This window comes from Strigops habroptila, chromosome 9, assembly GCF_004027225.2.
Source record: "Strigops habroptila isolate Jane chromosome 9, bStrHab1.2.pri, whole genome shotgun sequence".
In the NCBI taxonomy this organism is placed as follows: Eukaryota; Metazoa; Chordata; class Aves; order Psittaciformes; family Psittacidae; genus Strigops; species Strigops habroptila.
Window position 1 is genome coordinate 18,840,976 of NC_044285.2, and position 25,961 is coordinate 18,866,936.

Genomic DNA, 25,961 nt, shown 5'->3' on the forward strand with positions numbered 1-25,961 from the left:
ACCTTTCTCCTCTAGATTTCATCCTGCTGAAGACAAGCATCTTATTTTCTTTTTCCCAAGCTGGAGATTAAAAGAAAAGCAATAAGGTGATAAAATTATTGCCTTAAAGGACAACAAAAGTGATCAAATCTACTCCAAGTAATGGTTTTGTAAAAAGTGCAGCATACTCGGTTAATCAAAACACATGGTCTGTATCTGTGACTGTTCAGCCTGCAGAAGATCAGTTTGTCTTGCGGTAGAGAAGTTGTATTTTCAGTATGAGCTGTATACCCATTTGAGCTGTGATCAGCACTCTTTGCCTTCCCTAAGGAGATGGCAGTGATTGTAGCACTTATCACACATAAAGGAATCTGTCTTGCTGTATATAGCTGCCAAAAGACAGGTGGGAAATAGGGATGAAGAGGGCAGTGTCTATGATCTCATTAACCCCTCAGACAACAGAACCGATGGTGAACTAAGGAAATGGCTTTCTCACTTCTTACCTGAACCCCAGATTTATCCACAGGAGTTGTTATGAGTTGGGCTGATCTGGCAGCTTGTCTGTAAAGGAATCTGCTAGCAGAATATTGTCTGAATGCTGGTGTAGTGGTCTGTGCATGAAGATGTTGCCCCTTGCTGAAAAGACATGAACCTTTGGGTGAAAACATGTTCCTGTTCACTCCAGAAATCGAGTACATAGATAGAATGCTGTAGCTAACATTAAAAATGGTTACTTGAAATTGAAGTGAAATGATGGGCAAGAGTTCGAATTGTTGGTGTTCAAGTTAAAAACCAAATGCATACCAGTGTTTTAATGAGAGCTGTGAGCTTATTTAGGATTACTTAGGATTGAAAAAAATCCTGGTGTATAATACATGTTATATTATCATCAAGAAGCCTTGTGGCTGGAGCAGAGACATGAAACCAGGGGCAAAAGTTCTCCTGTTTAGGGAAGGAAAGATGGAGCAGACTGAAGTGGTAGAGCGCTTTTTCAAGGAAAAACACTGAACATTTCAACTTTGCTTTAGTCATCTGCTCTGTAACATGTAGCAAAGATGCTGGATCAGTGATTCTTCTGACTTGGCAAAATTAAGGCTGCTTTTTGGGAAGTGCAGCAAAGCAGCCTCAGAGGCTGCTCTGAGGACGCTTACAGATTTGCACTCTTAAGAGAAGTATGTGCCTTTGCAGGGGACGGAGAAAGAAAGGACTTGCAAGCCAAGATCAAAATAAAAAAATATATATATATATATAAAGGTGTGGTACATGACTTGTTTTTTTTAGTTCTCTGCTATGGGCAATGAAGCTACATAGTACTTAATTGCTAATGACTTTCCTTGTATCAGGCTAAGCATTCTCTTCCTTTCTCCCTGAACTATAAAGATTCTTGTGATTTGCACAAGGAGAGGCACGTATAGCAACAGCTACTGTACCTACATGCTGGACATAGCTGCTCCCATTCTCGCCTGACATGGTGTTTGGTGGCAATGGCATTCAAGTTCCTAATTGTTAATTTAACATGCAGATGTCAAGGTGGACGAAGATATGGGTATGTCCATGGCTAGGCTACATATCCTCTATACAAGGCATATGACAGTGTTGTATCCAAGCTTAGATTTTTGTCAGTTTTGAGATAGTTTTGTATTTGTTTTAGTGCATGGATAAATGCATGTTTAAACTAGTTCTCTCATCTTTTCCTTAAGGTATAGTTTTGCATTTTTAATCATTTGTAACTGATGTGTTGGAGGAAACCTTTCAGGCATGAGCATTTAATAAATTAAGATCTAGTATACTGTTCACTGTTGCAATCCATTTGCCTAGAAAATCCTACCAGGTTTTTCCTTTAATAAACAAGTCAGATCTCTTGCTCTTGCCCAGTTTTGCACAAGTTTTGACACCATATCAACTGAAAGAGTGCATAGGTCAGGTTAGGAAAAGCATGTTTGCCTTGTGGAATTCTTGTCACTATCTAGAGTGTATGTATGCACGTGTGGATCCTGTAATTTTCGTGCCTTCAGAGCTCTCATTCAGGTCATCCTGGTGCAGAGGTTCAGGTTTGATTTGCACTTTACACCAAGTTGTCTTTGGGACAACCTCTCATCCCATTGATTTGCTGTAATATTTTTATGCTAACTGTAGCAAAAGAAGAAAATAAGGAGAAGTACTTTAAGAATTGTAGATGTACTTTTCATCTTTTGGACACAAACTGGTACAGTAAAGGGGAGAAGTCAGCATAATGTGACCAACCATCACTAAGCTGTTGATGGAGTACAGTTTAAGAACATCTGGACTGTAAAAGGCACCTCTTGAACTTCCATTGATTGGTTCCTTGGGCTGTCAGCCATGAAGTGTATTTTTAGATACTTGCAGCAAATATTATTGCATGTGAAAGAACGCCAAATCCATAATTTGTCAGCTGCCGTTTTTCAGTAAGTAGGGAAAAAGGATTTTGGCTTGAGTTAATTTGCTGCTGCATTGCAGGCTGCAGCTCGTACAACTATACCTGAGTTAGCTTTAAACTAGGCAGCCTGGCAACTAGTACCAAAGTCCGGCTGCAGCAGTGCTAGCTCAGCAGGAGCTGCTATAATCCTGCTTGGCCTGGACACAGGAAAGCAATCTTTTCTTTCAGTAAGCCATTTCCTCCAAAAGCAGAGAGGGGAAAAAATCTGTGTGTGTGTGTGTGTGTGTGTGTGTTTAGTGTTTATGGCTCATGTTTTACCATGTGTCTTTCCCCCCCCTTTCTTTAACAAGAACAAAGGGAGACATAATAATTAAATGGAAAATGAATGGGCTGACTTCTTCTATGGGTGAAATTTTATGCATGCCACAATTACGTCTCACAGTCTAGCAGGGGTATTCCTTGGGACCTTTGAAACAGGGCATGCTCTTGCCAAAAGGAATTAGTTCTGCCCTATAAACGCATGCTGCGGCTGCCCTCTGCAGCAGTACGTGAGTTAGTGGTAAAACGCTTTACAAATGCACAGCTGCTTGAACTGATCCAAACTCATTGATTGCCTTAGTCCCATCAGAGTCAGAAGTTTCTGCTCCTGGATGAGGGTGTGCTGCTTGGCCTGCCTGTACTTGGCAGATTATTTTTCTAGCCTTTGGATGCTGCCTAACACTTCTCTGAGTATTCTCTGAAGATCCTTACGCTTATTTTGGACACTAGTCTGTTTTGTGCTTAGTAGAAGGGTGTTTCTGTATTACCAGCTGTTAAAGAAGAGTAATGTACATTTAAAAAAATTACCTGTTAATGGAGTATTTTTTTTCTAAAACTTGTTCATCTTTGATTCAAGACTGAAGTTTTCCTGTCCTGAAGCACTCTCTGTTTCTCATGTTGTTTATCCTTCAGTTTTTCCTAGACGATCTTGTATTCAGTATCACAATAAGTATCATAGGTCTGTTAAACCAACCTGTATTTATAAGCTTTATGTATATTATATATATTTAGTATATACTTGTTCAAAACTGTGTGATCTTATTACTGCAAATACTGTCTCAGATTAAGTACTTTGAAGCAGAGTTTATGTCACTTTAGAAACCACCTTCTAAAGAACTTAATGGATCTTGAGGTAGCATGTGAATAACAAAAGTAAGGGCCAATTTATCGTCCTGAAAGACTGTTTGTTTCTAGGACCTTAAAGATCATGGAATTCTGATTGTTATCTTGGCATCTTTCCCATCTCAAAACTCATTAGTTTACTTAAATTTCATTGAAAGTGCTAGAGAGTCTTTGGCTGGAGATTGAGAAGTTATGTAGCAGATGGTGATTGTGTTGAAGGGGTTAGTGCAGTGTTGATGAAAAAGTATTTCTGAAAACTCTCTAATGGTTTGACCAGCTTGTCAGAATCCAGAAGATAATACAGATACAGCTTCCTTGCTCTCATCTGGTTGTCTTTGGACATGTTTTTCTGAGTTTCCTACCTCCTAGAAATGTTAATGATTATCCTGGTGAAGTTGGGGAAAGGGAGGGGGTTGGTTGGTTTGGTTTCTTTTCTTTCAATAAAGGTGAATTGATGAATCTTAACAAAAGCCTGTGTTTGCAGCTGTAACAGACAGTTCAGTTTCAAGCAGGTGCCTGGTGTGTGTTATAGATTCAAGAGGAAGAATGTGGTTTATTTATAACTTAGCATTTGCTTAGTGTTTTGAGACTTGTGTTGCAGTATAGATCCCTTGCATAACCACTGCTTGAAAAGCATCCTTTTATCTCATCAGTGTATTAAGCAGAACCTCCTTATTGGATATGGGTCATGGGACCTGAAGTGCTAAATAAGGTACTGCTAATATAGAGCTGTCAAGGTTGGTGTGGCAGGATGACTTCTGTGCTGGGTCACACAGTAGTGGCCAAAGCTTCATTAATTAGCAGTCAACTGTGGTAGTGCTTAGTTTTACCATATGTCTTTAAGGTGCTGATTCAAAGTACATCACAGAAGCCTGTGAGGGAATACAGAAGTAAAGTTTAAATCTGAATCCCAGAATACCATCCTCATTGCTTTACAACATGGATTTCTTAGTATGTTAGCAGTAGCACTAAATTAGTGTGCCACAGGGAAAACTGGTTCAGTGCTCACAGCAATCAATCACAGCAAGATTAATTTCCTAGTGAAGAGTCAACTTTGTGAGCCCTTAACAACTGAGCATTTAATCTCAAGTTTCTCTGTGATACTGATGCTGTCAGAGGAACAGCACAAGCTGACAGTTCTCTGCTTTAAAACAAAGGGAGTTCATAATTGCCAGTGTTTCTGCACTGTTCCTCAGAATTTATTCATTAGCTTGTGGTGCCCTCCATGTACTCATGTGACAAGAGCATCAGTCCTCTCTTCTGGCAGAGTTTAAAAGAGATGAGGGCTGGGCAGGGGTAGTGATGTTAGTTACATATTCTTGAAGGGGTGTGAGGGAGATCAGGTTCGCATTTTTACTTTCCATGTGTGGTGTATAATACGATCAGCAGCTGACTGCATTTTAACATATATTTGTATGAATAAGCAAATAGCTTCACCCTGTAGGAAGAACTCTGCATGCCTGTGCAGAGCAAACGCTTTTCAACGTTTCCAGAAACTATTCTTCTTCATACCTCAGTGATCCTTCTTGTATTCCATACAAAATAACTAATGAATCAATAAGCGCTAGTAAAAGAGTTCTGAAAACCTAATGCTTACATTAAAGTTCTATTTAAAAAGGCCAATAAAATGTTTCTCTGTGGTGTTTTTTCATTTGGTTTTTTTTTTTTTTTTTTTAATAAGTAGCAAAAATAGAGCTTCAAAGTTCCAAGGCATCTATTTAGGTACTGATAGTGCCTGAAATTATTATTTTTAAATGACTACCATTTTTTGAGCTCAAAATTATCTACTTTAAATGCACAATGTAAGGTGGAAGTAAAAGTGTAATTGTTCATGAGGTATGTATCATTTGTAGTTGTATATTGAACTGGCCTTAGGGGTGTTGGCTTTTTGCTGCATGAATTCCTCACCAGGCCATATCCTGGGATTTGGCTGCAACAGGTATCAAAGCAGATTCCCACCTTTCTCTCTCCATGTGTTTTGTTGCTGTGCTGCTTTTCACAGAATCACAGAATGATTTGGGTTGGAAGGGACCTTCAGAGGTCATCTAGAACAACCCACCTGCAAGGAGCAGGGCATCCTCTTTCCAGGTCCAGTGGGAAGAGTTGTCCTCTTACCTATGCGGTTCACAGAAAACAGTCTAAGCAGACTCCAGACATACACAGGCCATGTGTGTCTCCTCTGTGATGTTACCTTCCAGAGCTCAATTAGAAGTGAGGGGAGAAGGCGCAGGTTTGGCTGCTAAATGTGCAAATCACTGGCCAGTTGACATGTGCATTGGGCGGGCTGCTTCCTCCAGACTGTGAAGGACTGTTAAGGCCTGCTTATCACAGCTTGGACACATGCCCTCACTATCAGTATTTGGTGGCAGAAACCTGGCCTATAATATGCAGCAAGTGCATTCCATTACCTGCTGAGGGGTTATACAGCTAAATACATTAGTTGTATATTAAAATAATGACTATCAGTATACTGCACGCTACGATAGTGCAGTTAAATCTTGCATTTTAGGTTCCCAGTGGTCAGGAAAGATTCTACCAGCCACGAATAGTACAACTGTTGTGTCCGCACTGTATGAAATCACTTTCCCCTGGAAAACCAGGCAGGATATGTAAATTCAGGAACTTTATTAGCTGTCTGCTCTTGCAGGGTGAGGTTTATCCCGTATGCATCACCAGGATGAAATTTGCAACTATTTGTAAGTTTGCAATCAAAACAGCTGGTCTGTTTGTTTCCAGAAGCTAAACTACAAAGCAGAGTGCTGTTTGGGAGAAAAGCATTGTATTTCACATCAGTGGGCTAATTATTGTATACTTGCTTTTAAGATACTTAGTAAGGTCATGAATTTATGTACATCTATTGCATTTTGCCTGGAAGGTTGCTCATTATACTCATCAGGCAGGACAGAACATGGATATTTCTTAAAAAGATATTTGTAGTATAGTTGGTTCTTAGAATGAAATCTTTACTTTCAGATGCTGGTTTTGACTTGTCTAATAGCTTGACTGGATTTAGTATCAGTCTGCTTAGGTTTGTGTTGATCCTGTACTGCTGATATGTGAGAGACAGAATTGGTCTAAAGAACTTTTTTCTCAGTCTCCTTATATAGGAATATAATATTTATGGGTCTCAGAGCCACAGTTGGTAAGATGCATTGAAATCCTCAGCTCCAACGATTAAATGAGAGATTAAATGAAAGCCAAGAATTTCTCACGAGGTCTTTTCTGTACTTTCCGCCATTCTTATTGTAGTGTTATGAATCTTCTGTGTTTTGGTTGACATTAGCTCCTCAAGAAAATTAGAGAGTACTGTTACAATGTTCTAAAGGTGTTTCAATCCAGAATCTATTAGGCCCAGGATTCTAAAGAAAATGAAAATGAATAGCTTGAGGAAGAGTCTTAAGGCTGAAGTTTAATGGCTGAAAAGCAATCTTCAAGTTACCATAAGCTAAGGGCATGGGCAGATGCTCAAGCTTGTATTTATTAGAAGGCTAAGCTCCAAATAAGGTGAGCAGCAGATATTGTGCATGCAAATTAAAATGTAGTGAGCTTTAACCATTTTCATGGCAGACGGGGGGTGACCCTAGTATTTTCACATGACTAAGTGTCCCCTAAAACACGTTGACAGTGTCGCCCCTGAATAGAGACATACATCAAACTGAGGGACATCTCAAAGCAGGTTGGCTCAAACAATTTGTGTTGCCCTGTCACTAATATTAAAAGCCTGAGTGAAATTCCAGCTCTGTCCAAGTAATTTTTGCTGTTGGATTCAAATGGACTTGCATTTTTACCACAGATACCATTAGCATACTGCAGAGATTAGGTGCACATGTGATTTAACTCAAGTCTAATCAGAGGAGACCTGACAGGTATCTATATAGAACTAAAACCATTCATTCTAGCATGTTGAAAAGAGTGTGTATTTTTTCTTTACTGTTCTAAAGAGTGGCTGGGCCTAATTTGCTTGGCTTGAAAACAACAGACATGGCTGCAGGTCTCTGGTGAGTGGCTTTTCGCAGCAGTTCCAGGCAGTGAGAAAACGAGAAATAGAAACAAAATCCAAGGGTTGACTTTTGATAGATACAGACAGACCAAACTTCTTTAAAACTGAATTGGCACTTGATTTGCTTCCAATAGTAATAATTTTGCCTAATATGACTCAGCTATGTTAGTGTCATCCCCAAACATGTAAAATTCAAAACTGGAATTGTTGTTAGCCAAGCAAATAGAAACTCAACATTGTTTGGGCTTCGAATTTAATATTGTAATATTTAATCCAAAGGAAATTGGAGGTTTTCTGGTTTGATTTTTTTGTGGTTGGTTGTTTTTGATGGTGTTTTGTTGGGGTTTTTTTCCCTTTTAAAACCAGAATTTTTGGCATAAAAAGTCTGTGCTGGATTGGGGGAACACCTGTGGTATGAGATTTGTCCAAATGATATTTTAACCATGTGCTGGCTGAACCCAGAGTCATTTAGTTTCCCAGCATGGAAAAAAACAGATGTTTTCAGCCCAGTGGAGCTGTTGGTGCCAGGCTCATTCCTATCAACATGTGCAGTGGCTCATGGCAAAAGCTAACAAATACTGAGCTTTCCAGCTCAGAGCCCAGAAGCAGTGTCAACACAGCATCCTGCCAGAGCTGTTGATCCCATCCTGTGGTCCCTGTTAGTATCCTTGTGCTGGGCCATAAACAGAGATCACCTCACTAGGAGCCATGTCTGATATAAGTGGTGCTGCTTTGTATGTGTAGGTATGACCTCACTTTTTCCCAAATGAAAGTGCCATCTCCAGCAGTTGGAGCCATCGGTGGAGCAGGAGATGGGACATGCAGTGAAATAGCATAAACTGGCAGCCTTGTGCCTAATGCTCATGTGAAATGCCCAGTGTGCTTTTGTGGTTTCCCTTCTTATTATGCAGGCCTAAACTTTCAAAATCAGACCAATCTGTGAAGGGACCTTTAAAATACGTGATTGCTCTCTTTTGTTCGTTCTCTGGATTTGAGAGCCTTGTAGTGTGGGGCTTTCATCTTCCACTTCAACCAAATGGGGAAGCTATAAAGAACTACTCTATACTGGTAGAGTAACTGATACATTGGTAACTCTGAATTGCTTGGGATCACCAATGTATTACACATGAATGGGGACAGCTTGCAAAATGGTAAGGTAAATGGCAAGCTTGCAGTTACCCCGGGGTAAGAGATCTAATGAGTAATCCTGGCGAATGAATGCATTTTCTTTATTAAGAAGCTAAGAGCAAACTTTCTATTTAAGTAGCCTGGATAGTTTCTTGATAATTCTTTCAGAATTTTGAGATGTCACATTGCTCCCATTACTTGCCATAGTGTTAAAATTTGGCAGGCAGCCCTCAGTCCTTTTTGTTGCCCCATGACATCTTCAGAGTTAGCTACATGGTGGATTGCTGCTGCAGTACCTGCTGGACATGTGCCTTTTCTGGAAAATATTCGTAGTGTATCAGAACAACTGAATTTCAACAGTGCCGGTGTGCCCTGTGTAGCATGAACTTGAATGAGAGCCCACAGGAGCTGTCAGGGCAGCACTGGTAGGTGTTGGAAGCATGTTCATGCTGGAGTGTTTGCATATCACAGAAGACCTGCTACATAGCCCCTGCTCTCTCTCCCCAGTTTTTAGGTGAAAAGATAGTGGAGGGAAGAAGCATGGGTAGAGTTTTTCCATAACCATCTCAAACAGAGCAGCTCCTCCTCTTTCTTTCTGGCTGGAAGTACCATGTGCCGCACATCTGCAAGCTCTTTGGAAGAGGGTGGGCTTGACTGGGCTTTCCTGGGAGCTGGTACTGGTCTAGTCCTCCTCTCAGGCTTTCTTCCAGATAGCAGTGCTTGTCCTGTAGTCCAAATTTGCAGCACTGAAAAGTTGAAAATTTGGCCAATGATCGTGATGGATTTGAGGAGAGATTCTTATGATAGTGCACAAGATCGTTTTTCTCTTTTTTGGCTTGTCTAAACTTCTCTCTGGAAAGTATGAGCTATGCTTAGGAGTAATGAGACAGTCTTCAGTTTAATGATTACGTGCTCCTTTTTTCCCTAACAGCATTCTGCTTAATTTCAGCATTCAGGATGATCCATAAGGGGATAGAATTATGGCTGCATGAGCAAGTTCAAATCTGCTGTTTCATAATTTGTGAATGGCTGATTTTTTCCAGTCTAAATACTTTTCCTGGGATAGAGGGTTTTTCTTTTCTTCTAATGTGATGTATTTGAAAACTTTACTGTAGCTCCCTCCATAAAAAGATGCAAAATTCAGTGTCCCTTCTTCTTCAAAGTAAAAAGCTCTATCTCTTGTACCTCTTTCCTTTTCTGGCTACGGCATGGGAATGTTAGCGATAGGAATGGAACTGGGAATCTGCAGTGTTAAAATAATATGTATCAAATGTACTTGACTTGTTAAGGAAATGAATTTGCACTTTGTTTTCTGTGTAGCATTTCTGCAGTCATGATCTTTTGCAAATTATATTCCTTTTTTTTAGCAAATAAAGGAAGTATTTCTTACCCACCTATAGAGAGCCAAATAAACAAATACTTGGTCAAGCTGTTGTCTTAAATAAAAGTGGGATTAGGGATGGTCACTTGAATCAAAAGACATTTTAATTTTTTATCACAATGAACCTGTTCACCCAGTATGGGAAAACACTCCAATTTTGTTCAGCCTGGGACCTCTCCTGCAAGAGGTTTTCTGGGCTTCTCCTTCAGAAGTGCAGGTTGCTGGATTTCTGAAGAAAACAGTTCTGACGTACATGACCAATAAAACTTTCTAAGTGCAGATGTGTGGAGCTGGTTAAAATTCTCACTGAGAGCTTGAAATAAAAGCAGTGGTCAGACTCATCAGGCTGCAATCCTAGGGACCCTACCCTAGTTTCAGTTCTTGGAGAATGTGACTTGCAGTGGTAGAAATGAGCAATCGTATCATGTTCATGCTGATCCTCAGGGTGCCATCAGTGGTGTCAATCACAAAAGAGATTTGGCTAGTCTCATTCACAAGAGCTAAACCTAGCTACCCCTAAATCACACTTCCTTTTTCTCTTTGAAAACTTCTTGGGTAATGTCTGGTTACTCCTATTTCAGATGATTCCCTCTTTCCCTTTCTGTTTTTCTGGATAGCACCAGGAGCTACTTAGGATTGCCAAGTAGGAACCTTAATAGCCATCGTTTGCATATGAACTTTAGACATATAAGAATTTTAATTTATAGACTGAAATAAGAACATTTTTGCACAGAGGAAACAACACTCCATTTCCTGATGTGTACTAGATTCAGAATAAAACAATAAAAAGCTCCAGCGTGTTGCAGAAGGAGAAAAAACCACACAAAGCCGTTTTCATTTCCACTCCTTCCCCAGTCTGTTCAGCATTTTCAGTTTGGGTGCTTACTCCAGTTGAATATTGCCAAGGGCTAGGTGTCAACACATCATCTTTGATTCGAGTATTTCTGACCTTGAGGCTTTTTCCACCGTGCTGTTTGTTTCTGTCGCTGTGCCCATAGTGCACTGCCCTACCTGTTTGGTTTTGCTGATATAGCTATTCTTGGAGCTGTACTGTGACCTGTATCAGGGAAGCCATCCTACAGGATGCAGTGCAGGAAAAGGAAGATTATGCCAACTCAGTTTCCTGGTCCAGCTCTTAGTCATGGCCCATGTTGCAGGTGCATGGCTATGGCATGGGCAGAGGAAGGAGCAGATGCTGGGCAAGACTATGCAAAACCTGCCCTCTGGCTAATGGCTGTGTTTCATCAAGTGAGGCCTATTGCATTTGCTTTGAATGCAGACTGTGAGGCTGTCTGTGGGTCTGAGCTGCTGTTGAGGGACTGTGTGGAAGAATCTTTAGTTAGCAGAACATGTCAGAATTGTGTTTTATAGCTACTTGTAAGTACATGAACTCAGGTTTCAGTTAGTGCCTGTATTTTGTACAGGGGCTTACAGCTTTGTGGTAACACTCCTCAGAATGTGAGCAAATGCAACAAACGCCTCCAAACTGGGTGGTCTTAAATTCAGCTCCCTTAGGGCACTGAAGTAGAAACTTTAGTGCAAAAGGCTTAAATTGAACCATCTTCTTACTCCCTAACCCCAATTGCACCCACTACATTGTGAGATGTATTTTGTAAGACTGCTTAAATCAACGCTTAGAGTCATGGTTTTCATGCGCAGCTGGAGTACAGCTGATTTTTTTAAGGTTGCTCTTAGGGTTTTGTTTTGGTTTTGCTTTTTGTTTAGCTTGGAATCTATGTACACACATGCTATGCTTTAAGGTATGTTTTCCAAACTGTGTTCTATGTTTTGTGTTGTTTAAGCTGGACTTTATCTCCTTATTAGCAAGTTACAGCCAAAGTGTGGTGACTGACACTAGAAGGTTGATCTAAACATTAACAAATTAACTGGTGTGCTGGGCAAGGGCAGCAGCAGGAACCTTTGCTCAACTATAGCGCATGACCCTATGTCTCAGCTTGCGTGGTTCTGAGCGTAACCCATGAGCTGTGAAGCGGTTGCTTGCTGATGTTCCTACAGAGGAGTGGGTGAAAGAAGTCGCAAGCAAAGGGTATCTGGCAAAAGCTTTGAGGAACACTGGCATGCGTAATACCTGCGCAAAGAACAGAAGAAAGCTGAGAGGCTTGGAAGGCAATTACAGCACTTTGCAAGCTCTTTGAAGGAGCTCAGTGAACTGGGTGCAACTTCCTTTGCCTCCTGCAGAGTGGTGAAGAGCTGAGTCAGCTTTGCTGAGGTCTGAACTGTGATCCCCCACATTTTAAGCCGAGTTACTGGGCTGTAAACCTGACTGTATACAGAAAACCAGCTGCAAAAATACGGTTCCCATCAGATTGCACTGTCCTCTTGGTACATACAAGACAGTGAATATTTCTGGGCTTTATACCACTTCAAAGTGTGCACTAGAAACTTTCTGGGACTATTGTTTCCTTTCTGTCACATCTCCTTTTCAAACTAATTCTGTTTAACTTTGGAAACCGTGCTCCTTCTACAACCATCTCACCTTGAAAACACACCATAGAACAAATAGAATTGCTGAATTCTCCCAGAATGGGCACTGCTCGTACTCATATGGCAACTCAGCATCCACCGCGTGCTGTCTGATCTCAGTTCCGAGAAGAAGGGAGGTGGAGGGAACCCCAAATCAAACCCCTGGAACTTTTAACTGATTCCCTCGGATGAGACCAAGAGAGATGAAGCATTTTTGTCTACTGAACACTGAGTGGGATGGGTGTGGAAAGGACTGTATGGAAGAATTTCCATTTGGATGGGGATGGAATACCCAAAGGTTGGCCTCTCCCTCCTGCCCATCTCTACTGGTAGGGATGAGAGCCACATCACTGTTCTTTGCCTACACTAAATCCTACAGGAATGCCAATGAGATATGTGCAGAAGAATAAAATCTCCCTGCTCCAACTTTCCTGATGGAAGTTGGAAGTGGTTTATGCTGTATAGAAGTTGGGATTTTTTTTTAAGGAAGTTTTGCATATAACAGATGAAGTGGAGTGAATGGAAAGAATAAGTTTCTGCAAAATACCAGTATGTGTTAAGGCATTTCTGTTGCTTGCATAAAGCCTAGAAAGAAGCATGAATCGTAGTAATCCATTTAGGATATAGATATGCACAGCCTATTACCATTTTGAAGGCTTTGGTTGTGCTGCCCTCTTATTGTACATATAAACTACTTATCTTTTTGATTCATTAGATCAGCTAATACATTAGTTATCTGCACCAGAAATTACTCACTTTTTGCCACTTTTTCTCTCAGGAAGGCTCCACTGAGTCCTTTGGAGACTTGACTCCCTTTATCTCCTTTCAGGTCCCACGTTACTCGTCCCACCTTTCTGAGTGCCTTATGTCATGGTAACAGTCCCTTCTGCTGAGGCGGCTTGGACTCTGCTCCCTGTGGAGCTATCAGAAGAGCTGGCTGCAACTTTCTCCTTCAGTCCTGGTGGTGAGGAGTGTTATCTGTAGAGCTGCCAGCTCCAGCAGGTCTGGCTTATTGGTCAGATGGTGTTGAATTGTAAAGCAAGATCCTGTTCACGTGTGAATGTATTTCCAGCTTGAGAAAAAATCCCAGACTCAGTCTGTGTTCCGGAGAGGCAAATATTTCATGTCCTACGTGAAAGAACTGCAGTGTTGCTGGCCGCACTGTTACGACTTAAGTTCCTTCAAAATCTAGGGATTAATTTAAAAAATAAGATTTTTTTATTCTTCAAATCCAGCTGTACATTTTTTCTCATTGTTTTGTTTTATAAACCCCCTCGAGGGGGGATGTGTGTGTGTGTGTGTGTTAGCGCTGTCTCCCAAAGAAACGGTGAGGTTTTTAATAAAAAATTCCCATATCTACATCTGTCTCTGAGGCCGGTTCCCATCAGTTTTATTCCCATTTCCTAATTCAGCTGTATCCCCATTTACCTTCTATTCTCCAGGCCTGCAAATGCAGTTCTAACAGGATTCTCAATTTCCTGAGTCTGATGAGAGAGGTGCACAGGACCTCATGTCTTTACCATTTTCTTAGGCTGAGTGCTTAGAACAATTGATTTGGGTAAAGTTCTTCATTAAAAATTGGGGTTTCTTTTAAAGTGTCATAAAGTGTCAACCCCAAATGAGCTACTAGGGAGCTAACATTGCACAAGGCTGATATTTATGCCTTAGTTTTGTGGTAGGTGTAACAATTGCTATCATAAAGCTGTCATAGGTACGGATACACCAAATCCCTTCAGTGTGTGATTTAAACATGCATAATTTTAGGCAAATGTTTTAGTATTTTGCTGCCTTAGCAAATAGGATAAGATGAATAATTCACGAGCTACAAAGGCCAGCAAAGAGACTCCCATTGATACCAAATGGATATTGAATCAAGTCTCTGCTATGGCTGGGGAAGGTTTATCTGAACAAAGTTTGCTGCTTAGTCTGACGTTAGCAGTATTACAATGTTACAGATGAATGGAGTGTGGGTGTTTTTTCTAAAATATGTGGTTTTGTCTGTTTTAAAGTCAGTCACATTTCTTTTCTTCATATGAATAATTAGATTGCTTTTGGCTGACTTACCTACCTAAGGAGGGTGATCACAGCGTAGACCCTTTCTTTTTGCATACCTAGGCACATCAACTGGAAAATGTGAGAATGCACTGGCTCTGCTTTACAAGACAGGAAATAAAGCTTTGGAAATGGATCTACAAAAGAAGTAAGTTCAATTTTATTATCTGGTATCAAGTGATTGTTAAGGGTCATACTCTTGCTACATTTGTATGTCTCTACTGTAAATACTTGACCAATATTAGCAATTCAGCCTGGGACTTCAGTATAAAGTTTGGTATAAGAAGCTTTTTTCATGATAATTTTTTTTTTTATGTTATTGTCAGTAATAGTCTATTTTGCCAGTGACTATTCCTGTTTAACAGTATGCTTTTATGTTACTTTTAGAAATTATTTAGCATATAGTCTTGACAGTGGCTTTACAAAGTCTCATGATACCTTTTCCTAAGAAATTTTGTTTCTTAAATGGTATTCTCCAGTTTATATTTTTCCAGCTACCAAAACCTGCATAGCAGCAGTTTTCATTCTCACAGCTTGTCCTCTCCCATTCCAGTTGCTGTGCATTGGGCCAGGTACAACACAAGTGGAGATTTTGCCACAAGCAAATGTGGGGCCTTTTCCAAATGTGTTCATGGGTTTTGGTGATCAAAATACTATCTCGATACCAGCCCATCCGGAATGTTGGACAACATGAATAAGTTCTTGGAAGAGCCTTTCTAGCAAAGGGAGGCAGGAACATAGTTCAAATTGGAAAATAGAGAATGAAACCCTGAATTTTGTTGACAGAGCTTTCTTCGAAAATCTGCTCCCCCCTCTGATCCTGGCTATCTTTCTTAACAGTCTAGTGGTTTAATGCAAGACCTATGTTCTTACAGAAGTATGTATGTGAGCAGATAAATGTGTAAATGCACTGTAACTTTACAGCTTCCCTAATATGGACAACAAATGTCAGTGCAGCCCTTTGGAGTTCTTATGACTGTGTTTTAGATAACTTTGTTTTGCTTCTTGCAGAGACCTAATCTTGGAAGGCTAGAACTTCTGTGCAGAACAGCTGGAATTAGTTGAATACTGGAACCACTGCTGATTCAGTTGCATCCTTCAACATGACCAATCCTCAGTAAGTACCATGTGAGGATAGTTGCAATTTATTTTAAATAGAAGGGAACAGGTTGCTACCTGTAGGAGAATGATGTTGTGGCATCACGAGGGTTCTATCAGTATTACTGGAAGGATAAGTTGATATTTTGAGGAGGAGGAGTAGGATATGGTCAGTTGTTTAAAGAGTGTGAATTGGCAGAAAAACCATGAATGCTGAAAGCATGTCTGATGTGTTACTAACAGCCACTGGCTGGAAACTAGCATGTCATGTTATTGTCAAATCTGTCTTTTTTCTTTAGTGCCACCAAACCTGTCCCAAAGCTGTTTGCAACTCTAGTGTGTTGGTTTGATTTGTTTTTCTTTTCAGTCAAATTGGACACTGTCTGTCATTTAGTCTGTCTAAGGATGCAGAAGGTAAATACTATTGGGAGAGGGAAGGCTGCATCAACCCATTTCCTTTTTCCTTTATAATACTGGAAGTTGGATCATTGTATGCTCTTCCGTTCAAAACTGAACCCACTTGGACTTGTAAGGGTCAATGTCCACAGGATGGCACTAAAGGTGAAAATCAAAGAAAGAAAATTCTTGCTAAAATTAGCTCCTCCGTCTGGGTTTCTGATTCAGGTTGTTGACAGAGGAATACTCTTCTGTTGGAAATGAATTGTTTGCTTTCCATTATTAGTTAGGCAAAGAATAACATAAAGTAAGCCTTTAGGTTATTCAAATAGTACTTCCTTACCTCTACTTTCTGCCATACTATGACCCAGTTGCAGCCTTTCCCTGCCAAATACAACAGCATTTTCTGATTTTTAAAATTACTTTCTTGTGTAATGCTGGCAGCCGGTAGCTCCTTTGAATTTAGGAGTAATGTTTTCTGCGGTTAGTCTAATGGTGTGGCTCTGACCAACAGAATCTTTCTCTGGCTCTTTCACATAGAATTTTAGTTCCTTAACCCACATCCTTAGACTTACAAGTTATATGAGTTAAGAAATCCTCTAAATTAATTTATTTTTTTCCTTGAAAAAAACCCAAAAATAGCTGTTAATCAGGTTTCTTGAATAGCTGGAAGATTTTAATAAGCTTCTCTAAAACAAAATCATCAATACAACTTTTGCAGTCAGATTAACAGAGGGAAGTTAAAGTGCCAAGCACTTTTTCAATATAGCCTTAAGGAAAAAGAGTATCTTCACTCCTGCTGTTGAAAACCTGAGACAAGTAGCCTGAGATTTCTTTAGAAGTTTGCAAGCTCTCCTGGATGAAAGCTGGAGAAGTTTATGCTTGCACCTACTCTGAATCAAATGGAGTGAGCAGCTTGATGTGCAAGCTGTCTCCTAAAACAAAGCCATCCTTCATGTGCACTAGATAATAAGTTGCCATCCATCAAAACTATTTGAATATTGACCCGCAGTGGAAGAGGGGTCAAACTGCATGCACTAATGGACAGTTGCTTTGTATAAAAGGATTAATAAGCTGAGCTATTCATTGCTCACTGATGTAACTCTCAGAGCAGTGAGGTTTTAGTTGGCACAGTTACATGTCTTCCTTCTGTTTTGCACAAATATTTTATTTGAGTTCATGAAGACAAGTATGGAGAGGTTTGGTCTGTCCTCTCAATGAGGACACCTTCCCCAATGCTCTGGCGAAGGCCTTTTAAGTTGCTGGCTTTTGCGGATTCTGTGAGTTCTTTTTCTAAGTTATTTTTGTTTGCTTGCTTATTTACATTCATTTATATGTATATCTGCGTGAAGAGAGAAGAGGGTGTTTTATTTTGCTTATTGCATTTTCAGGTCTACAATAGAAGGTGGTGTTTCAGAAGTTGAGATAATTTCACAACAAGTGGAAGAAGAGACCAAAAGCATTGCTCCTGTACAGCTTGTTAATTTTGCTTATCGAGATCTACCTTTAGCTGCCCTTGATCTGTCTGTGGCTGGGTCCCAGCTTTTGTCGAATTTGGATGAGGAGTACCAGAGAGAAGGGTAAGTGCAAAGGACACAATTTTGTTTTACAGTTTTAGGTTATATGAATTTCATGGCTTGTACAAAAGAAAACCTTGAGCTGGGGAAGTGCAGCCAGTTGTCCTCAAACTCTCTTTAAAACTGTTGTCACAGGATGGAAGTGAACTTTTCTAATATAACTAATCTGTGCTGGCTTGGGGCTCTTTATACTTTTAAGTGATTCATAGCTGCTATTTGACCACAGGCTGGAAGTCTTTTCCCAGGGAAAACTAGACCAGGCATCTACCCATCAGACAGGCAGAATGGCCTGGTGAAAGCTCTTTGTGAAAAGGGTTTTCAGGGGGGTTTCAGGGTGATAGAGTTGGCTACTGTGATTCTTGTACATAGTTGTGCATCTCCTGACCAAGAGATAATGACTTGGGGCTGTTGATTCCTGGACAGACTGTGTACTTTTCACAGAGTAATTTGAATAGCTTGCTTGTGCGAGAACGTTGTCTTTGATAATGTGTATGCAAACTACTCCTGTTTTCACAGAACAACTGTTCCAGTTTTATTGGAATTAAATGTCTTAATCAGTTCGTAACGTTTGCCCAAACATAACCCAGTGTCAGATTATGTAGCACTGTTGTCCTACAGGTCATTAGAAATCATCCTTATGCCTGGTTCAGGCTTGAAGTGGCTGTAGGTGGACTGCTGTGCTAAATTTTTTTGTGAAAGATTGGGCTTAAGTGGAGAGAATGCAGAGGAAGGCAGTGAGAATGATTAAAGGTGCAGAAAACCTGCCGTGGAGTGCTGGTGGAAGTAACTGTATTTAACATGAAGAAGAGACTTTCAGGGGATCTTGTAAGAGATTTCAGTGAGGAAAAGAACAGTCTGTTACTGATTTCCCGTGATGTAAACATGATGTAAAAGAAGTAAGAAGCTTGAATTGCAGCAAAGAAGAGAATAATGAGGGTAGTGAAGTGCTGGGATAGACTACTGATGTGTCCATGAGCAAACTGGTATGGGGAGGAGTGGAATAGATTTGCAGTCGCTAGATGTTGTGAAGAAGATGTGTTTGTCAGGAATGACAACACTTTAGTTTAACATCCCTTGGGACAGAGATGAGGTGAGAGCTTGTGCCTAGCCCCTCTGATTCTGTGATTAGTGTGCCACTGTATGTCACACTGAATATATATATATTCCACTGTCAATAAGATCCATCTAAAAGCGTTTCACGGCAAGTCATATAGAGCTCTCATTGGTGAAGACATTAGGCTTTATGTAAGCCTCCATTTATTAACAGCTCAATGCGTTTTAACCTGTGCTCAGAAATCAGCAGAGAGACCTGCTTGATCTCAGCTCAGCAGGTGTTCTGTATGGTAGTCAGGAAGCAGTATGTGGGGAAGGCTCTTGCCTTTAATTTGTTTCCAAATTGGACTTTATGAGACATCTCCAGAAAGTTGTTCCTCCAAACAAGGGGAAATACATTTCAAGTAGGTTATATAAGTATGGTACAACTGTAACATAAAATACCCTGCATAGCAAAGAGGCACTTGAAAATTAATTTGAGTATGCAGGTGTAACCCTCAGGCTATTTTGGTGCTGAGTAAATACCAGTTTAGTTCAGATACGCGTTTTTGTAGATTTTTATGATCTGAAACTCAATTCTTCACTGTGCCAAAGTGCACAGATCTCCCATTGTAACCATTTGAGCAGCTTTGCAGTCTTAAGCAGGAAAATAGACATGTCGTTCTTTTCCTCAGCAGAGATCTCTTCCTTCACACAGACTTCTTTTGTGGCTTTATCAGTCTGAACGGAAATAAGCAGGTGCCATTCAGATGTCCCAGCTGTAGGGTGGATTCTCTGAAGAAAATTCAGAGCTTTAGTTTGTATGTCTCAATGCATTTTGCCTGAGTGTGTTCAGCTCAGTCCTAGGATTACATCTGCCTTGTGGGAATGGCAGCTGCTTCTTTTCAGAAGCAAGGAGCACAACTGATGCCTTGTGAAATTCAGGAGCAGAGCTCAGCTCAAGAAGCCTAGCAGCAAAAGTAAAATACTGTCTCCATAGGTGTCTCCATACCACCTCATGGCTCTGTTGGGAATATGTCTGATTTTATGAATGTGGTGTAATTTCTTTCTCATGGCCTTGTTAGATATTAGATCTTAGCCTTGTTAGATGGCTTCCATCTGAGTAACAAGGAGGTAGAGTGTGTTAGATCAGTTACAGGAACTGACAGCTACATCTTGCTCCTGTAAAGAGTGTGATGTGGGAAAAGGCAGCATAGGAGGGGGCAGAAAATATTCAAGTCCCTGTAGTTTCTGCCAGCATCCATGTTCATAACTGTGAAGCCTTGTTACCGCAAAGCTGCCATACAGGTTGCCAGTGGAGATACCAGAAAATGCTGCTAGTGCCAGAGAGTACTAAAAGGTGATGTAGGTCTCCTCTTCCCATCCGTGGCAGTCTGCCTTTGTCACAGACTCCAAGTGTAACCTTCTGTATGCTTTTCCCTGAGAATTTCAGGGAAGGTGCCAACCTCTATGACCTGCACATATCCTGTATGGCTCTGTTGTTCTAGATCTATAGCTGATCTATGCAAGTTGTAGTTGGTGTAACTCTAAGGCTCTGCAGCAGGAAGTTCTGGTGCATCCCTGTGCTTGGAAAAGGCTGGGTGGTTGTGACAATCTGCATCTGACCATGACCTTTTGGTTTTCAGCATACTAGTATGCAGTCCCTAGTTCCTGATGTAGGTTGTAGCATTTCATCGCTAGTCAGTCTTCATCTCCTTGCACAGACCAATAAGAGAGACATCAGACTAGAGATGAATGAGTGGGCAATAAAAGATTGCTGCATCTAGCTTGCTTCTTCCCTGCAGTGAGGCTGATGTGCCTGGGATTAACTGAGCTGTGGGTCTTTCTCTTCAGAAAAGGAAATTTTCTGATAAATGCCACTAATATGTAACTAAACCATTTTGTTTCATGTGACTATAGCAATCTCTATTTATAAAGATATAGCTCTTTCACTCTGTTTAGCACTGTGAAGAAATAGTAGTTCAGTTCTCAGAACCAGGATGAGGATGATGTTCATTATTTAGTAGTTCTGCTAATCTGCCCTACAGTTAACTTCTTAGAATCCTCCTGCTGTGCACTGCACTCCATGCTTAGACATTACAGAAATGATTGAGGCGTACGCTGGAGGCACGTAGATGAAAAATGAACTCATTCAAAAAATGTGCCTTGGATGCCAAGGAGGACACATGGTGTACACTTCTGACATCTCTGTAATGAAGCAGGTGAGACTTGTGTACAAAAAGCAGCAGGACAGTTGCTGATTTTCTGCATGTCTGTGAATTTATTGGAGAGGCTGTATCTGCATTGAACTTGGCCTGCATGAAAAGGATATGTAAACATTTCTTTAAGGAGGCTAATCACCCAGAAAGCTAAGGGGATTTTTAAATGTTAACATTAGCTTTAAGTGCCACTCTTAATTTCTTTTTTCCCGTCAAGTGTTCTGTTTTCCAAAAAAAATAGTTTCTTCTTCTGTTTTTGCATCAATGACCCATAAAAGTGATGGGGAATAATTGGAAAATTGACAACATGCAGAAAGTGGTACACGTGTCCTAACGACAAGCAGGGAAAAGCTCTCCTTCCTGTACTTCCCTTAAATTCTAATGAGGAGCAATCATTCACAATAGGTATCAATCACAATAGAAGAATTTACAGACAGTGAGCCTGTCTCTCCAAGACCTGTTGGTTGGGAAGCAAGGGGAGAGATATACACCAACTTGAAATTATTTCTTGTATTTGTTTTAGATTGCGGCTCTTGAACTTTTATATGTTAGACAAATCTGAAACGCGAAGGTCCTTTCAAATACTGTGTTTTACATCAACAGCTGTAAAGGTTGGGGGTTCATACAGTTAATGTGGCTCACTTGCCATTAGCTGTATATAGTCTTGCCATTGTAATTTGATAATTGGTGATCATCTGTTCGTCGCCTTAGATTTGTTTGGTTGCAGCTAGAAAGTGCATTAAACAGAAGGAATATCTAAAAGAAGAAAACTATAGGAAGGGATACAGAGAGAGATTAAAAGGAAGGGAAACCAAAACTGAACAGAGAACAGAGATTCAGAAATGAACACAGGGAAGAGTTTTGAGTTTTTAATTTTAAATTGGTTGCAAACCTTCATTGATGAATGTGTTCACCCAGCCTGGGAGAAAAGGATGTCTGTTCCTTCAGTCTGTCTTCTGGAACTGCAACAAATAGATGCCGTTATTTCTGGTTTCCATAGTCATCTTTCAGTTTTCATTTTGATCTTTTGGAGGTATTTTACTTGTGTTGTCTACAAAGCTTAAGGTGGTTTAACTGAAAGAACTCCAATGGACCAAGATCTCACATTTCTCTTCTGCCCTTTTTTTTTTCTTTATCTGGCAGCATAATTAAACAGCCCCTCTTCTGAAAAATTCTGTGAGTGCATGATGCTGATACACGGTGAATAATGAGGTCCAAGCTCAAGATAAAGTGCAAAGGTTTTGGAGGGCAGAACTATTTCATGCAGTGAGCAAGCTCCTTGTATTTACAGAAGTGACTTTTAATTTATTTTTAGCTGAATCCAGAAAGATGGTGCAAAATCTTAACAGCAGAATCCGGGGAATGAGACTGTAGTGCTGATTTGTTCTTTGTGCAGTACTACATCACTGCTATTTTCTGTGCTGTGGTCCAAAACTAAGACCTGCACTGCAGCAGAAAATGAGCATTTAGCATGACAGAACCTGTGAGGTGACCATCTCTTCACTAGAGAGAGAATACATGACGTTTTGGGCTGTGTTACAGGAATGTTCGGTGACTTAGAAACTTCTTCTGTACGGAGCATTTTAAGTGCTTATCTTTGTAAATGTTGTTTTCCAGAATAGCTCATTACTGTGTTTATCCTAGTACCTAAAGCCTTTGAGTGTGTCCCTCTAATGTCTTTTATCAGTAACAGCAATTGGTAGAGGGAGCACTACTATAAGTAAAAAGAAGAATTCATTTTCTAGCTCAGTGATTTTCAGGCTCTTTTGGTTTGTAGATGTTTCTGTATTTTTCCAACAGAACTTGCTTTTCCTATGTACTTTCTTTTGGTAGATGAGTAGTAGTTGTAGCCCACAGACCACTGTTTGCAAAGCTCTTTATTTGAGAGTGGAAACGGCATGGGTCTGATTTATCAGGCTTGACGCTGGAATTAATTTTCTAAGTTCTAAGAGAAGATATGGCTTGATGTAAAGATCGAAAGATGGGTGAGCAGATGGACGAAGGAAAAATGTGGAAAAGAGAAATATTAGTCTGGAAGGAGAGTTCATGAAAAGGTCAGCTAAATGCTGAGCAGCAGTCTAAAAGCAAATCACGTGTTAGGATTCATTAGGAAAAAGAGTAGGGAATAAAAGAGAGCCCATTGTTGTGCCTCTCCATATATCCAGGCTTTGCCCCTGTCTTGGACATGAATGTATTCTGGTCCCTGTCAAAAAGGATATGGTAGATGTAACTGAGCTGGAAAAGAGTCAAAGTAGAACAGTAATCAAAGATGTGATAAGGCTGCCATTGGAGATGACTATGTAAGCTAGGACTGTTCAATCTGGAAAAGAGAAGGCTCACACGAGATTTGGCTGAGGTTACAAAATCTGACACAGGTTAAAACAAGGTTTGACACCACATCCCTCTCACACACCTCCCAGTACAAGTGCTAGGATACAGGTTAAGGCCCAGTTCAAAAGAAATAAAAAGAGGTTGCTCTTTGCACAGAGGCAGTAGATGTGTGGAACGGCTTCTTAAAGGATGTGTGGCTGCTAATAGCTAATGTAGCCTTAAGGGGAGGTTCAGCAAGTTTGTGGAAGAGAAATTCATTAACTGTGACGAAGTAGAATCCAAGAAACCACATCTGTCTCAGGAAGTCACCAAGTTGAAAACGCTTAGATGCTGGGAGAATTTTAAGGGGAAGTATTATATTTTTGCTATGCTCTTATGTGTCGTGAGGCATCTGCTCATGGCCACTATTGGAAACAGAATACCAAGCCTTTGTTCTGAGGTACTATGGCTGTTCTTAGGTTTCTTATAGGTTGTTTTTGAGCGTGGTGATAATATTTCTAATGAGGGGAGTAATATACCAGGTAACCACAGGATATCTGTGAGCAAACATCATGATATAAAGAAGGCACAGATGATCCTCGAAAGCATGAAGCACTTCAAATAGAGCTGGGAAGCATTCATGTAATTAAACCTATTCCAAAATATTATGTACCACTCTAGCTGCCTATTCACATGCAGAGGGAACTACTAGGGCAGTTATAGAAACTGAGTGTCTGCTTCACAAAAAGCGTGGGCTTTAATTAAATTACATGAGTGGATGCTATTGCTGTATGTAAATGCATCATGGACAAAATGCCAGCAAGGGAGAAGAACTAATCAAGCTAAAGAACAATATTGGCACAAGAGCAAATATGTGTAAACTGGTGATGTGTGAGTTTAGGCAGAAAACTGGGGGAATCTTGCCATTTGAGCACCAGAGTTTTGCAGCAGTCCTCCAAGAAATGTCGTGGTGTTTGAAGCAGAAAAACTTAAGGGGAAAGAAGGATGAGGGAGCTCTCAATGGTTAACTTCTGTAATTGAACTAAGCTTGTAGGAGAAGCCCAGTAAAGGGGTGCAGAGCGCTCTCTATTCCCTGGAGTTGCGCAAGGCCTCCAGCTGCTCCCTGTAGCCTGCTGTGAGGCTCTGCTGTCTGTTTTGTCTCAGCCAGATTTTGTATTGTTACGTAGCCTTTCTGTGTTCCTATCACTTCCTGACCGTGGCCTTTCTAATCCTTCAGATGGTGATTTGGATCTCATCCATCCTTCTGTTTTCTGATCATAGCCACCCTGTGAAATGCAGACACTTGCTGTTTAGCCAAAAGAAAAAAATAAAAAGAAGACAGGGTAAGGTATAATGCAGATTTCAGGGTATTTGTTTGCAAGACCAGGAAATAGAAACAGTGACAGCTGTTAACAGCTTGAACAAACTGTTTGTAGTGGTTTCTTACTCGATAAATATGTTAAACCTTTCCCAGTTTTGCCTTATGTTCTTTTATCCAAGCTGTTTATTAATAAAACTAGCAGTGATGATGACAGATTGGTTTTCCACAAAGCCATGTGTGAAAGTGTCTTTAAAAATAAGTATCCCTGGTAAAATTCCACTAAATATATTTTAATCATAGAATCATAACAACTTTGCAGCCCTGCATCACCATCAACCAGGAAATTCCCATGCTACTACATTTATTTACTTCATCCAGGCATTGTAAGAAAGGCAAATAATATTCCTGTTCTAGAGAGACAGTAACTGAGGTACCTAATGAACCTGTTTGAAGTCACACAGTAAAGTTGTCCTGAGTCATACTTTACTTGTACCCACATAGTGCATGTCCTCCACAGACAACACCAACATCAGCAGGGCTACTGATACTACTGTGCTAAGGTTACAGGGTTGAAGGAGATGTGAAGATTTGTGTATTAGGAGTTAGTCTGGTTAGCATGTCAACAGGTTTAGCTAAAACAGTTCCTTTTAGTATTTATGTCCATTCTTTATAGGAGGGTAAGACGTAAAAAAAAAAAACCAAACCAAAGCAACCAAAAACCAACAACCCAAGGCAAGATCAGGGCTCTCCAGGAGTGTACAAATAGCAGGGAATGAGCTAGCTAAGCAGCCCCCAGGAAAGAAACAATTCAGTGCTGCTTTTAGAGCACAATGTGATTCTTAGTATCAGTGGATTCAGAGGACTTGGAGGAGGTCTGGGAAGAGGTCTGCTGGGCAGTGATGCTCATCACTGTCCATTCACAAGACAAGTGTTGAACAAATGCACCTTGGTGTAATAAATAAAGATATGAAACAGAAGGTGGTTTTCAGTGCTTAAATTTCAAACTCTCATGTCCTTGAAATGAGTTTCTATATTTTACGAGTGATATATAGATGTAAACGTGCAGAGGATCTGCACTTGACCTCTGAAGTTGTTTGCTTTTCCAATAGTAAACTGATAGTTTTGTTCAGAAGCTTTTGGAATCAGTGGGATATTAGTAGTGCACAGACAGAATAACTCCACATTCTTTAGTATTCTGTAAGTTTGAATAATGATTATCGTGGCCATATGTAATGTGTGCTGAGTATCACAGTTGATTTATTCTTACTGGTGCATTCAGTGTATTTGCAAATCTCGACTATGTAGAGCTTTTAAAGGAATATACTTAGGCCCTCTACTGATCATTCTGGGAATAGGAAAGAGGGAAAACTGCCCTGCAGTATTAAAATGCTGGCAAAACAGGCCTTTTTGGAAAAGGGAAGATAA

The 25,961-nt window shown here is 40.3% G+C and overlaps 2 protein-coding genes across 6 annotated transcripts in view; one reads left to right on the forward strand and one right to left on the reverse strand.

The window, feature by feature from the left end:
• NRG4 (neuregulin 4) overlaps positions 1 to 13,379 on the reverse strand; it is a 47,527-nt gene extending 34,148 nt beyond the window's left edge. The window contains exons 1-2 of one of the 2 annotated variants that reach the window (XM_030496777.1): positions 13,288 to 13,379; positions 483 to 615 (exon numbers count right to left, since the gene is read on the reverse strand). The gene's annotated coding sequence lies outside the window, so the exon portion shown is untranslated. The remainder of the gene's footprint in view (positions 1 to 482; positions 616 to 13,287) is intronic. The other variant, XM_030496778.1, reaches the window with a different exon arrangement.
• TMEM266 (transmembrane protein 266) overlaps positions 1 to 25,961 on the forward strand; it is a 93,370-nt gene that overhangs the window by 17,542 nt on the left and 49,867 nt on the right. For 2 of the 4 annotated variants that reach the window (XM_030496768.1, XM_030496767.1), the window contains 4 exons: positions 13,361 to 13,495; positions 14,647 to 14,731; positions 15,595 to 15,700; positions 17,469 to 17,657. In XM_030496768.1, coding sequence (XP_030352628.1) covers positions 15,687 to 15,700; positions 17,469 to 17,657 — 203 coding nt within the window. In that variant the 5' untranslated portion in view covers positions 13,361 to 13,495; positions 14,647 to 14,731; positions 15,595 to 15,686. Of the gene's footprint in view, positions 1 to 13,360; positions 13,534 to 14,646; positions 14,732 to 15,594; positions 15,701 to 17,468; positions 17,658 to 25,961 lie in introns of those variants that run through there. The other 2 variants (XM_030496769.1, XM_030496770.1) reach the window with 2 other exon arrangements.